Source organism: Leucoraja erinacea, chromosome 7 (genome assembly GCF_028641065.1).
Source record: "Leucoraja erinacea ecotype New England chromosome 7, Leri_hhj_1, whole genome shotgun sequence".
NCBI classification, from domain to species: domain Eukaryota; kingdom Metazoa; phylum Chordata; class Chondrichthyes; order Rajiformes; family Rajidae; genus Leucoraja; species Leucoraja erinaceus.
The window spans coordinates 69,143,058-69,158,048 of NC_073383.1; the positions used below are offsets into that span (position 1 = coordinate 69,143,058).

General features: G+C 43.7%; 1 protein-coding gene across 2 annotated transcripts in view; it reads right to left on the reverse strand.

Moving 5' to 3' along the window:
* The window catches only part of gli2a (GLI family zinc finger 2a), a 442,689-nt gene that overhangs the window by 207,911 nt on the left and 219,787 nt on the right, over positions 1-14,991 (reverse strand). Inside the window, exons 1-2 of one of the 2 annotated variants that reach the window (XM_055638742.1) lie at positions 11,685-11,815; positions 7,951-8,199 (exon numbers count right to left, since the gene is read on the reverse strand). In XM_055638742.1, the coding sequence (XP_055494717.1) occupies positions 7,951-8,146 (196 nt within the window). In that variant the 5' untranslated portion in view covers positions 8,147-8,199; positions 11,685-11,815. Of the gene's footprint in view, positions 1-7,950; positions 8,200-11,684; positions 11,816-14,991 lie in introns of those variants that run through there. The other variant, XM_055638741.1, reaches the window with a different exon arrangement.

Below are 14,991 nucleotides of genomic sequence, written 5' to 3' on the forward strand. Positions count from 1 at the left end.
GCACTGGAGCACAGGACAGGTTAATTTTACCATATGCGGCTGTATTCACGTTTGAAAAAGTACAGCAGATCAGAGCTGCCTTGAAATTAAACTTAAAGGACTCATCCAGGGCATGTGGAATTCTTATGCCATTACTCCTCAAACTGACACGATGTTACAGTTTGCTCTGCCAATTTTCTTAGCAACTTCCACTATTCGTTTTATCTCTGGGACAAACACAAACAAGATGCTACGGTTGTTTCACAAAAGAAAAATTTGCTGCAGGAAAGCAGGTCAATTACATTATTAAAACGATCTCTCTTTAAAACATAGGCTGATACTCTGCCACGCTCACCGTAAACAACTACAGTGTAGAGTACAAAAAAGCAATGCAGGGCCCGTGCGTGGGTATGTTACTTAGATAAACACAACCATCGCTGCATCGTTTGGTTTTTCATAACCAAACAAACCCTGGATAGATCCTGGAGAGGGTCCAGAGGAGGTTTACGAGAATGATCCCAGGAATGAGTGGGTTAACATATATATGATGAGCTTTTGACTGCACTGGGCCTGTACTCGCTGGAGTTTAGAAGGATGAGGGGTAACCTCATTGAAATGTACCGAATAGTGAAAGGCCTGGATAGAGTGGATGTTGAGGAGACGTTTCTACTAATGGGATAGTCCAGGACCAGAGGCCACAGCCTCAGAATAAAAGGACGTACTTATAGAAAGGAGATGAGGAGGAATTTCTTTAGTCAGAGGGTGGTGAATCTGTGGAATTCATTGCCACAGATGGCTGCGGAGGTCGTCAATGGATATTTTAAAGGCGGAGATTGACAGATGCTTGTTTCGTATGGTGTCAAGGGCAATGGAGAGAAAGGAGAAGAATGGAGTTGAGAAGGAAAGATAAATCAGCCATGATTAAATGGGCCGAATGGCCTAATGATGCTCTAACTCATAAAATCCCATTTCCTTGGGAAAAAAAAAAACATCTGATGTCAACTGCAAAATCTTTTTCAAGAGAATTGAAGTCACAACAATTCTATATTGTGTTTGATATGTACTCTGACTTTCAGGCAAAATATGAACCAGATGCCTCGTGCCGCTGTATGTTTTAATAAACTTCCTTCTCATTCATCTGAGAGTATGTTTCGTAAAATGGATACTGCAAGATTTTTTTTATTTCACTGCCAGCAACTAAAATTCACCAGAGCATTAGTCACCACCCACTTTTCTCCCTTATTCCTCGTTGAATAATTCACTTTGAAATTGCGGTCTGTAAAAATGGTTACTTTTTTTACAAGGATGTTGCCAAGACCCGAGGACGTGAGTTATATGGAGGGGTTGTGCAGGAGCGCAGGAGGATGAGGGGTGATCTTATAGACGTGCACAAAATCGTGAGAGGAATGGATCGGTAAACCCAGAGCAGGGTGATCGAGAACCAGAGGGCATAGGTTGAAGGTGAGGTGGGAAAGATTTAATAGGAACCTGAGGGGAAGCTTTTTTTTCACAAAGGTGGTGGGTGTATGGAACAAGCTGCTGGAGGATGTAGTTGAGGCAGGTACTATCGTAATGTTTAAGAAACATTTAGAACAGGGTAGATTTGAAGGAATATGGGCCAAATGCAGGGAGGTGGGACTAGTGTATATGTTGGTTGGCGTGGGCAATTTGGTCCAAGTGGCCTGTTTTTTATAAACATAGAAACATAGAAAATAGGTGCAGGAGTAGGCCATTCGGCCCTTCAAGCCTGTACCGCCATTCAATATGATCATGGCTGATCATCCAACTCAGTATCCAGTACCAGCCTTCTCTCCATACCCCCTGATCCCTTTAGGCACAAGGGCCACGTCTAACTCCCTCTTAAATATAGCCAATGAACTGCCCTCAACTGCATTCTATGGCAGGGAATTCCAGAGATTCACCACTATCTGTGTAAAAAATGATTTTCTCATCTCAGTCCTACAAGATTTCCCTTTAATCGTTAAACTGTGACCCCTTGTTCTGGACTTCCCCAACATCGGGAACAATCTTCCTGCATCTAGCCTGTCCAACCCCTTAAGAATTTTGTAAGTTTCTATAAGATCCCCCCTCAATCTTCTAAATTCTAGCGAGTACAAGCCGAGTCTATCCAGTCTTTCTTCATATGAAAGTCCTGACATCCCAGGAATTTTATGCTTTATGGCTCTGTGAGTGGTTCATATATTAGTTGGGGCAGGTATTATTGCAATTTCTAAGTAGGTTGGTGCCTCCCAACCAAAATAGCAGGAAAATTCCACTGGGCTATCCTGCATGTTATCACTATTATGTTGCAGAGACCATTGCATCTTGATCAAGTGCATGCATTTGGACTGATTTTCCATCTCACAACTCAAGGTTAGTGTTGCAAATTGTATCACTATTGCTGCCTTGACTGAGATCACTTAACCTCAGCACACACTCCGACAATTAGGCTGATCGCACAATGTAATTACTAACTCACCAAACAGTGGAGCTCGCATGCTAGCAATTTAACAGTAGATCTCACGTTAGCATGGAATAGTTCACAGCAAGTCAGTATTTAACTCACTTGACATAAATGCTTCACTATTCAAGGTAAACACAGAAGTCAGTCAATCTATCCAAGCAACATAGAGTGCAAGAAGGAACTGCAGGTGTTGGTTTGCAATGAAGATAGACACAAAATGCTGGAGTAACTCCGCAGGTCTGGCAGCATTTCTGGAGAAAAGGAATAGGTGACGTTTCGGGTCAAGACCCTTCAAAATCTGCTTGAGGAAAAAAAAGATACAAAGTGCTGGAGTAATTCAGCGGGTCAGACAGCATCTTTGCAGAACATGGATAGGTGATGTTTTGAATCAGGACCCTTCAATCTGCAGAAGGGGTCCGACCCAAAACGTCCCCTATTCATTGTCTCCAGCGATGCTGTCTGACCCGTTGAGTTACTCCAGCACTTTGTATCTTTTTATGTAAACGAGGATCTGCAGTTCCTTGTTTCTACAATCTCTGGAGGAACTGGGCGAGTCGATCAGCATTGATGAGGGAGAAAGGGATGGTCGACATTTTGGGTCAAAACCATGCATTGGGACTAAGAGTGGAGAGGGAGGATAGCAGAGTAATATGAGAGGGGCAGTCACGAGACAGGGGCCAGTCGGAGATTGGTGGACTGAGGAGTGAAAGATGAGAGTGAGATTAACATTTCCAGACCCTAATCTCTGACTATGGAGTTAATTGTCAATGGCGATGGCAGCCATTTTACATCTACTTCTGCCCCTTCTTCTTCAGTTACAATCAAAACTCAGCAAGTTCCTGGGAAAGGGATATAGACACTAAATGCTGGAATAACTCAGCGGGGCAGGCAATATCTCTGGAGAGTAGTAATGGGTGACGTTTCGGGTCGTGACTGCAGATAGACATAAAATGCTGGATTTGATGTCTATCTGCAGTTTAAACCAGCATCTGCAGTTCCTTCCGACACAAGTTCCTGGGAAAGATATCTATGGAAAAGATGTGTTCCCATTAAGAGTCTTTATCTTCCCTGCTTTGGGAGGGGCGCATGAAATGGTGGCTCCCATAGGATTATTGGAAGATGCCTACAGCCATCAGCAACTCAGTTATGTGATCGGGTTCAGTACCAGCACTCAAGAACACTTCAAAATAGAGTTAGACTTCCTCTTGATTAAGCAGCATTGCTTCTTTTATAATACATAAACAAAACAAAATCAACAAAGATCTAGTTGGAAAACATAATTATGAACAGACCCACCTCGGGAAGCTTCTAATTAAGGAATCAAACCCTGATGCTAGGATGGAGAGTTTGCCAAGAAATGGCAGGAACTGCAATCAATCGTATCACATTTACCAAACTGCCTTATTTTAGCATCATTAAACCTAATTAAAATTGTTTCTGCAAATATGATATCTGAACTGCAAAACTGCTGACAAAGTCTGAGGCTAAGGGTGATTCAATCCTTTCAGCGTTGTAAGCCATACCCACATAAAAAGAAGATTAAAGCACGTCTTGGTTCCCAGCAAAGAGGTGGCCGTGAGTTTTTTTTCTCTCTTCCACAGTGTGGGAGGATACAGAGAAAATGATCAATGGCACAAAAACGCACACCGCCGATCAAGTAGTGGGGGAAAAAGACACACAGAGGAGCAAGTAATGCCACCAGGGTATCAGTCAGTAGGTAACTACTGAAAAGATGTTGTAGCAATACAGAACTAAACACCTACGCCTGAAGTTCTTCTCCCCTCCAGTTCAGCGCAAACCATTCACTCATATATTTATCAACTAGATTAGCATCATTGCTAAATTAGTAGGACGGATGCAGTTGCAAAGTCGGATCCGATTACTTCTGGACCGCTGTGCTTAGATTTTACAAAGGGAGTCTATTTGCGTTCTCTTATTAAAAAAACACACATAAACTCTCTGAAACACACCCAAATCACTGCACAGTGCAATAACGTGCCCGCCCCAATAATCATTGCCTTCTTGGTCTCCTGCTGCTTGTAAATTGAAAATAAACTACTCACATTGATGATTTATGTTAGAGAGGAAAACAGTCTCTATTTAAAAAAGCTACACCTTAAAGAAACTTCAGTGACATATTTTCAACAATACTACTTCGTAAACAGGCTGTCAGACATGCTCCTCCGACAGTGAACTGTACAGAATGAATGCAGACCGAGTTTAACGACACAGCACTCCTCATGTGGCAACGTTGAGAAAAATCAAAGGGATTTTTTAGCCTTTTCAGCCCCTTCTTGCAAGAATTACGTCAAAGGTTCAGTCCAATTAATGAGGCCACAGTAATTTGACTCTATTTTTCTCAATTATTTCGGAAAGATTTTTTTAACTGTTAATTTGGTTCAATCTGTGTGGTTCTCACTTCACTGACAGAGTCAGATCAAATTATCATTTCTCCCTTGTCAGTTCTCTCCGCACTTTTAGCTCGTCTGGTGCATCTGGTAAATTGCTATCTCCAACACACTTTCTTTACACATTACTGCATTTCAGTTCTTTACTTACATTCTACATTCACATAGTTTTGCAGGGAACGGAGGGAGGTGGGTCGCATGCAGGCAAAGCGGATTAGTTTGACTTGGCATCATGTTCGACATGGATATTGTGGGCTGAAGTGCCTGTTCCTGGGCTGCACTGTTCTGTGTGCACTGATATTTTGTACGTCGCTCAATTTAACCCATTCCATCAGAACCCTTCTCCTCATTAATCTCCAAACTGATGCTCATTTTCTTACTGGAATGTCTGTTCTCTCGAAAACACAGAAATCATGTTTAGAGTTTTATAGTAGAACTGGAAGAGAAAAGTAAGTTAATTATTATTAATGGGTTAGGAGGGAGAGATAGATCAGCCATGATTGAATGGCGGAGTAGACTTGATGGGCCGAATGGCCTAATTCTGCTCCTATCACTTAAGACCTTAATTATATCAGGATGTAGAAGAAATAACTTGAGCCACACATAAAGCTCAGATGGCATCAAGGGCAAAAGCAGAAACTGTAAACACTCAGCAGGTCAGACAGAACGTATATGAAATGCCATCTACTTGAGCCTTTAACTCTGTATCTTCCACTGTGGATATTGCCTGACCCGCTGAGCATTTCCAAGGCTTCCTGTTTTGTTATTTCAGATTTACAATACGGGCAGTTTTTTTTTTTTCGGGGGATTTTCATTTACTTCTGAGAACACATGTAGACTTTCTTTGAAGGCGCTTGGGGAGAATCGGCAACTAGGGAATATTAGACAGTATTTATTTACGTATAGTATACCTTGACCACAGCCAGAAGTAAGTGCTGCTCTGCAGAAAGTTTCCTGCTGAATTCAAGCGAGTGCGTTACTATCTGGGACATTTTGTGACTTGCTGAGAGCTCACTGCATATGCTATTTTGAGGACTCACCTGGAGAGAAAATCAATGGCCACTTATATTTTTTGGTAACTTGCAGAAACAGCTAATTGAACTCGAATCTTTTGGAGTTTGTAAAAGGATTTCACCATAAATAATCTTAGGAAATCCAATAAGTGACCACCCAACTTTCTCTCTGGGAACTCAAAGGACAGAACTGAAGCCATTGCTTTGGAATTCTTGGATAAACCCAATTAACAGAATTACACATTTCCTGGAGGAACAAGGAACTGCAGATGCTGGTTTACAAAAAAAAAGACACAGAGTGCCAGAGTAACTCAGCGGGTCAGACAGCACCTCTTGAGAACATGGATAGGTGACGTTTCGGGTCCAGACCCTTCTTCACACTGGGAAAGAAGGGACTGAAGAAGAGTCCCGTCCCAAAACGCCACCTATCCATGTTCTCAAGAGGTGCTGCCTGACCTGCTGTGCCCCTGTCCCATTTAGGACACCTGAACGGAAACCTCTGGAGACTTTGCGCCCCACCCAAGGTTTCCGTGCGGTTCCCGGAGGTTTTTGTCAGTTTCCCTACCGGCTTCCACTACCTGCAACCTCTGGCAACCACCTGCAACCTCCGGGAACTGCATGGAAACCTTGGGTGGGGCGCAAAGTCTCCAGAGGTTTCCGTTCAGGTCTCCTAAGTGGGACAGGGGCATTACTATGGCACTTTGTGTCTTTTTTTCACATTAGTTGAACCTCAATACACTGGGAATGTTGGAAGCGTCTGAGAATGATACAGCACAGAATTAGACTCATTACATCCCATTACATCCACACCAACCATCAAGTACCTGTCTATACTAATCCCATTAACCAATGCTTGGTTTGGAGTCTACTACACCTTGGTGATTTAAATGTCTGTCCAGATGCTACTGAAAATGTTTGTACATTTAGTGGCATCTGCTTCCACCACGTACTCAGGCAGTGAGTTCAGATTGCAGTCGCCCTTCAGTGTAGGAAAAAAATAATTGTCAGATCTCCTTTATACTTCTCACTCCTCATGAGTGCTCTCACAGTACCATCATTTGAAATTCATAAAAGGATCGTTCCATTTTGCTTTGCAGCAAAGCATGAAATGTGTCATCAAAATGCAGTGTGGATTAATTAGCCTTGGATCATAAGCTTCTGTATGCCACTCAAAATCATTTAGATAAAAAATACCAGGCAGAGAAACTTAGAGAAGACTTTTAATGTGGAGCCCCCATCACGTGTTTTGGCATTTTCCTTCCTTAATGCATTTCACGTAGCCTATCTACCACAATGCAGGGAATTGAGCTTTAATGATCAATGCTAAACACAGCTCAAAGTATCGGTCAACAGTAATTTCCCCTCTGCATTCTTAACATCATCTTGAAGACAACAAATCCAGCGTTTAATTTCTTCCCCGCAATCTTAACTGCAACTGCTCCTGAGTTTTGACTTGTAGCGTAACATATAACCAAATGCAAATTACATTTTGGACTTCCTACCCTTCTTCCCTCGTCCTGAGAAATTCAAAAAACAAATTTGTCTTCCAGTCAAAGGCGAGCCCATTGCCAATTAGTTTCTCTAGATGTGTCAAAAGGATAGCAAAGTAATTGGCTGTGCTTATCCACTCTCCTCCAAGACATCACTTAATGTCCTCGGATAATCCCCACAGATCTTGCCTTTGCTCCGAGTTAAGATACCTTTGACCTGTAACCTTCCTATAATAAATTACATCTACTGTTGAAAAATATCCCATCAAAAGTCGTACTGACCTGTACCTCTGGAAGCATGCCATTTCCCAACACAAAGCAGCATGCAAATGTTTACCATGTAGCAGCAGAATCACTTTACAATATGAATGATTTCATCAGGCAAGTCATCAGATAGATAGATAGTGTTAAACAAAAAGTTTGAAATTACAGCGATACAAGGCTTTGATGGACCAGACAAATATGAGTGATCATCCAGGTCTATTTAAAAAAAAGTGTTACTATTCTGATTCATTCACTATTTTACATGATCAAGTGTAATCGCAGCCCAGTGAGAGTGTAAAACATAAATGAGTAGATGATGAGTGGATACGTACAATAGCGTTGGTCCATGTAGCCATTTCGGGGGTCCACTGACAAACAGACTGCCCGGTAGGGAGTTTGCGGCTCGGTTAAATGCGGCAGTGAGCCCAGAGAGTTCTTGATTTTTGAGGAAGAGCTAGTGTCTTCACTGGAGCTGCACGGATCTTCATTTATCTTGCAATAGGACTGCCCTGTCCCGTGGGGCCGCATCGAGATTGCATTCCTGCGCTCCCTTATATAGTCAGGCCAGGGGCTTTCGATTTCTGTATGGAGCAAGGGGAAACAATAACAATTTACCTGTCATGGATATCTTTATTGAAACTTAAGCAATAATTCTATCCCCCAATATGTTTTATTGCCGTTAAGGTATTCGTCATGCTATTGATTTTGATCAATACTTTTAATACAATTAAAATTGAAAAGGTTTGGAACTGATTTTATAATATTCAGAACTGTAACTGTAACACTCTAACTCCATGCAGATCTTCAGACATTTGAAATAGATAGATAGATATGCCATTTATTGTCACTATACATGTACAGTGAAATTGAAAGCTGCTCGTACTCAGTGCATACATATAATTTAGTACAAAAAACAAGAAACAGAAAAACAAAAAACAGAAGGGAGAGGGGGGAGGGGGGGGGGGGGGATAGGTGCACAATTCTGCGGCACTATATACATATATACAGATGGAAGTCCGGGTGTTGGGCTGTGAAGTCAGTGCATGTGTGAATTTGAATTTAGAGTAGTTATAATTTTCGGAAAATCATGTCTCTTTTTACATCTAATTGTGTAAAACCCATTGATGTGAGATTATTTCTAAGGCTTTCCAGATACATTTTCCAATTACTCTCAGGTTCATGAATGATTTTGGAATAATGAATGCAGCCGCAGAAAAAAGTGACGGAAAATTACAAAACTGTTTTTTGCTGGGAATCTGACATGTTAATTTGGTTTCTTCTTCCACGGATGCTGCCTGACCTGCTGGGTGTTTCCAACATTTTCTGTCCTCATTTAACAAAAAAAGGAAATTGGGTGAATTTCTGCAGGCAACCTGGCACATGGGAAGGCACTAACACTGGCATGGTTCCACAGGGGGCTCCTAATAGCACACTGGCTGTAGTGAAGGTTGGCATCAGAAGACCCTCCTCAAAGGTTGGCATCACCACACATGGTCTGCCATCCGTGTGTGATGCCACAAGGTATCGGTATCACCATGCTGTCCTGGAGGGATCAGCATTGAAGAGCCGCCCTATAGGGCTGACACCAATGCGCAGTCTTGCAGCGAATAACATCAACGCTCAGTCCTGCAGGAGCTAGCACCAATGCACGTCCTGATGAGACTGCTGGCACCAACTCACAGCCTTGCAGGGGCTGGCACCAAAGCACGGTCATGCAGCAACTGGCACCAACATGCAGTCTTGAAGCGGCTGGCAACAACATGCAGTCCTGCAGGGCCCAGCACCAATGCACAGTCTCCGAGGGGATAGCACCAATGGCAATCAATCACTATCACAATAATACTTTATTAGCCAAGTATGTTTTAGAAACATAGAAACATAGAAAATAGGTGCAGGAGTAGGCCATTCGGCCCTTCGAGCCTGCACCGCCATTCAATATGATCATGGCTGATCATCCAACTCAGTATCCTGTACCTGCCTTCTCTCCATACCCCCTGATCCCTTTAGCCACAAGGGCCACATCTAACTCCCTCTTAAATATAGCCAACGAACTGGCCTCAACTACCTTCTGTGGCAGAGAATTCCAGAGATTCACCACTCTCTGTGTGAAAAATGTTTTCCTCATCTCGGTCCTAAAAGATTTCCCCCTTATCCTTAAACTGTGAACCCTTGTTCTGGACTTTCCCCAACATCGGAAACAATCTTCCTGCATCTAGCCTGTCCAACCCCTTAAGAATTTTGCAACATACGAGGAATTTCATTGTGGCAAGCAACACCAAGGGGCACAGTCCTACAGGGGCCTGGCACCAATGTGCCATCTGGCAGGGTTGGTATCAGTGCAAGATCCTGCAGGGGGGCTGGCATCTTTGCACCGTCCTGTTGCAGCTGGCACAGGCAGTGCGGCAGGTGCTGGTATCAGTGCCAGTGTGAGGGGGAAGGGGGGGTGTTTGGGATTACACCAAACCCCTACCTGTATTGGCCTTAGTGGCTGGCACCTATGCACCAAGCCAGTAATGACAGACTTCGGAATGCCAGCCCAGACACTGCTGGCACTAGCGAACCATTCCAAAGAGGGTGCCATTCCAGAGGATGCTGGTGCCATACATCGCCCAAGAGTGCATTGGCATTAGTGTACAGTCCAATGTACAAAATCATGAGAGGAATACATGAGGTAGACTCACAGAGATTCTCACCCAGAGTAGTGGAATCGAGTACCAGAGGACATAGGTTTAAGGTGAGGGGGAAAAATTTAATAGCAATGTGAGGGGGTAACATTTTTTCACACAGAAGGTGGTGGGTGGAACAAGCTGCCAGCGGAGATAGTTGAGGCAGGTACTATCGCAATGTTTAAGAAACATTTGGACACGTACATGGATAGGACGAGTAGAGGGATATGGGCCAAACGCAGGCAGGTGGGACTAGTGTATGTGGGACTAGTGTAGATGGGACATGTTAGTCAGCATGAGCAAGTTGGGTAGAATGGCTTGCTTCCACTCTGTAGGACACTAATTGAAATTAAAGATCAGGATATCGCCCAGTCTGGAATCAAGTGATCCTGTTGAGATGTACAGTCACGACATTGTCCAAAACAGCTTTAATGTATTTTCAGTCATCCTGGGCTGGAGGTTTGAATAACAAGTGATGAAGAAGGGGGGGGAAAAAAGTTAACAGCAAAAGACAAGGACATTTTTCTCGGAACCCCAAAAATTAAAATCAGTGTTTCTCTAAACTAGTACTTTCTTCGACGCTTCAAATAATATTTTTGAGCAAAATCCACAAAAGTTGCAACAGGAAAAAGTAAACGTTGCCAAATTTTAAAGAGCAGCAGACAGTTCAACGGCGGAGCGCGACAGAAATAGTAACAGCCTGTTAAGTTTCAAAAGAGAAGTCAAGTTTACCTTATCGTAGAGAGAGAGAAAATGTCCCTGCCAGACACCAACAGACTCGGGAAACTATCAGACTGCGTTTTTTTTTCTCCTAACTGCAATTTACCGCGGCGCATCAAAGATCCACAACAGGCTGCCGGGCAGTTAACTGCAGCATGAATGGTACAAGTGTGTTGTGCCATCGATCTATATTGTTCTCTGGGTTGTTCTACATTTTCCTTTATGGTAAGTTCCCTGTGGGTTTTCGAACTGGAGCAGAGATATACATCACCGAGCAGGATTTATTGGAGGTTGGGGGGGGGGGGGGGGGGGGGGGGGGGGGGGGGGGGAGAGAATTAAACATCACAGCTGTATCATATCAACATGCCGAAAATGTACAGTCAAGAAGAGACCAGGAACACAGCGTTTTATCTTTCAAACTTTCGAACTCCCTGTAGTCTTACTCCCCAAGCCTGGCGCAAAAGAAGCTTTCAATTAAAATGTTTTACTTAAAAGCAAAATCTCCTAAGTAATTATACAACCTCTCAAAATTAGACAGCTATTCCTTCTTGGGGGGGGGGGGGGGGGGGGGGACGGACACAATCATGGCAGATGGTAAATGGACTGAAATTGTGAACGCTTGCAAAATAAAATGACCTGGAAAGTTATAAAATTGTCATTAAAATTAGCCGTGTACTCACAGGGGTGGTTTCGACCATTCGTTCGGGCGATGGAAGGATTTGAGCCGTGTCTTGCCTTAAACTTGCATAAAGCCTTGAATGGATCGACAGCTTTTCAAATGCTACCCAGAACAATGAGCCCATTTCAATATGAAGCTCCCTCTCTCCCCCCCTCTCTCTCCCCTCCCCTCCCCTACTCCGTGCGATTAACATTCAGACCCATGCCCTTAGAAAAAGGCGAGTTATTTTCTAGTTAAAGGTTTCGGAGGAGCAGAGGGTCAGGTGGCTAATCATTAAATCAAACTTGTGTTATCCTTTCACAATTACTCCGGCTGAAAAGAAAGGGTTTATTTCTTCCAGTTTATGTGGGACAAATAACTCCAGAAAACATTCGCAGGAATTTTTCTTAAAAGGGTCATAATGGCATCAATTGCAAGAAAACTTTACACCGGGACTGCTGGCTGCAGTGCATTTGGTTAAGGCATGTTTTTTTTAACAAATTGTTTTCCAAACAGCTTTCTCCCGTTTTCTCTCTCGGCAGTAAAAAAAAAGGCAAAGCTGTAAAAGTCGGGGAATGTGCAATCTGTGCTCCAAGGACCCGTCCCGGCCCAATCTCGAACCCACACCACTCTTTCACTGCGACGGCTTAGACGCACAATACCCAAACTTTTCAATGGGGCAACCCAGCCGTGAAAAAAGAATCGCTTGTTCTCTCGCAAACCTAATGACAAGGAGCCAGAGGAACTCTTTTAAAAAAAAATGTTCCCTTCAAAAACTTCCAGGGCTAATTGTGGCCGGGAGTTCCATTTGAACCATGCGATCAACATGTTTCATAGCTGTTAGCCGCCCCCAAAGTAAAACAGAATAGACTCCTCTTTTTTTCCACCGCTCCTCGCCCCATCCCACCCTTCAGTTCTAACCAGAAAAGTAAGACGGCGTTATTGGCCTGGAAGTATGTTGCTAATATTTGCCAAGTAAATTTTGAAACAGCTTGGAGCGAGTCCCTGATTCCAAATGAAAGGGGACGCGTGCTTCTCTCTTTCCTGCACTTTTTGTTTGGTTATTCATTTCAGGACGTGATGGGAACTGGGGGCGAGTTTTCAAGGGAGCGCTCCTCTCAGTACTTGGGACTAACGACTCCGCGCACGGCCCTTCATTGAGCTGTGAGCTAATATTGTTAAAATACCTAAACTGTGAGTGCATGTACAAAGCCCATCGGCAAACTGCAATATTGATCTTTGCACGGGCTCAGAGAATGCCTTAGTGGACTCAACGAGTTTGGACAAATACTTGTACCACTGTTGCCTCTCTCTTAAGAGTTTGTCGAGATGGTACTTCAGCGCTTCCCTGGAAGTGCTCTTTGAGACCCCTGCAATCCATCAAAGAATGCAAATTGGCATGGCAGACAAAAAAAAACAGGGAGGCAGACATGGGCGTGTTAAGTAACGGTGCAAGCCGCGGAGAGAGAGAGAGAGAGAGAAGGAGAGAGAGCGGTCTGAAAATGAATCCCCTATCCGCATTCATGTCGTTAACAAACCGAGCCGAACAAATACAAAGCGAAACAAAACACATCGCCGGATTGCAAACATTTACCGAAGAAAACATCAACAATTGCATCTCTTCCCACGGGGCAAATGTTTAAAAGTAACTTGTCTTTAATACACAACCACATCCTTTATCTGTTGCAATGACCTACAGACGCTGGTGATCACTAGAGATGGAAGATAGTTACTCCAGCATTTTGTGTCTATCTTCAAATTCTTTATCTCACCGGGTCTGGAGATTGATTAGGGTGGAAATATGTTCCTGCAGCTTTTTGTTGGTTTTGATATTTTGCTGAACGACAGATAGATCGCCAAATTAACTTTTTTTTCTCTCCACTAATATTAATTTGCCAGACATCTTCCTTCACTCTGCCTCTACCACACCCACTTCCTATTTTGGTTACAGCTCTTGCACCTCCCGTTTTCCAGCTGACTGATCAGAAAAGGCAACATAATCGCGTTGTTTTCGTTGCGCCCGAATTGCCCCCCAAAAACTCAGATTTATTCATTGACGAATTATATTAAAAAAAAACAAACGCTAAATAGCTACTCGCGCGAAGTGGTAACGCTAGGATATCACCGACACATTCAGGAACAACACCAATTTACTGACACAGTGGTAACCTGTGGTGAAATGTGGCGGCGAGCGGCTTTTTGTGTGTGCATCTAATTGGGGCAACTCGCCGCTGCTAGTTTGTATTTGCACATGCCACTCTATAAATCAACTTCGAATTGCTTTAGGAGCATGTAGACAGAGCCATTTCTCATTGCTTTCGTTAACCCTTCAGCTGCCCGAATCGCAGCATGTTTTAATCTCCAAATGAATCAGGAGCATTTTTCACACGCATTTTCACACCGAGGAATCGAAAATCCCGATATTTCACTCTCAAAGTCCGTGTAGGTTTACGACCACCGCTGATGTGGATGATTTAAGGCTGCATCCCCCAAATCCCCCCCTTTTTATTGCTCGTCCCCGGTATTCACTGATTTGGTCTCCACTGTGGACGTGTTTAATTTCCCAACACTGGAACAGTGTATTTGAATTTGTTATTACAGCACCGCCCAACACACCGGCTTCTAAACTAAAGATAGGCACAAGAAGCTGCAGTAACTCAGCGGGACAGGCAGCATCTCTGGAGAGAAAGAATGGGTGACGTTTCGGAACGGGACCATTCCTCAGACTGAAGAACATCAGTCTGAAGAAGGGTTTCGGCCCGAAACGTTGCCTATTTCCTTCGCTCCATAGATGCCGCTGCACCCGCTGAGTTTCTCCAGCACTTTTGTCTACCTTCATTCATTCGGAGATGCTGCCTGTCCCGCTGAGTTACTACAGCTTCTTGTGGTTCAAACCAGCATCTGCAGTTCCTTCCTCCAGACTTGCTGCCCCGTTTAGTTACCTACATATTAAAGTCATCGGACCAGCTAACGGCTTTCCAGTCTAAGACACCAGAATTATTTTGTCTGTTAGGGAATGAGTCTGTAGAAGGATCCCGATCCGAAACGTCGCCTATCCATGTCCCCCAGAGATGTTGCCCGATCCACTGAGTTACTCCAGCACTTGGCGCTTTATTTTGTAAACCAGCATCTGCAGTTCCTTGTGCCTACGGCGAGTGGACCAGGTTACATGAAGAAAGTTGGACACAAAGCTCTGGAGTAACTCGGGCAGCATCTCTGGAGGACGTGGTTAGGTGGCGATTCGGGTCGAGACTGGTTCTCGACCCGCAACATCATCTAGGATGTCAGGACTTTCATATGAAGAAAGACTGGATAGACTCGGCTTACAC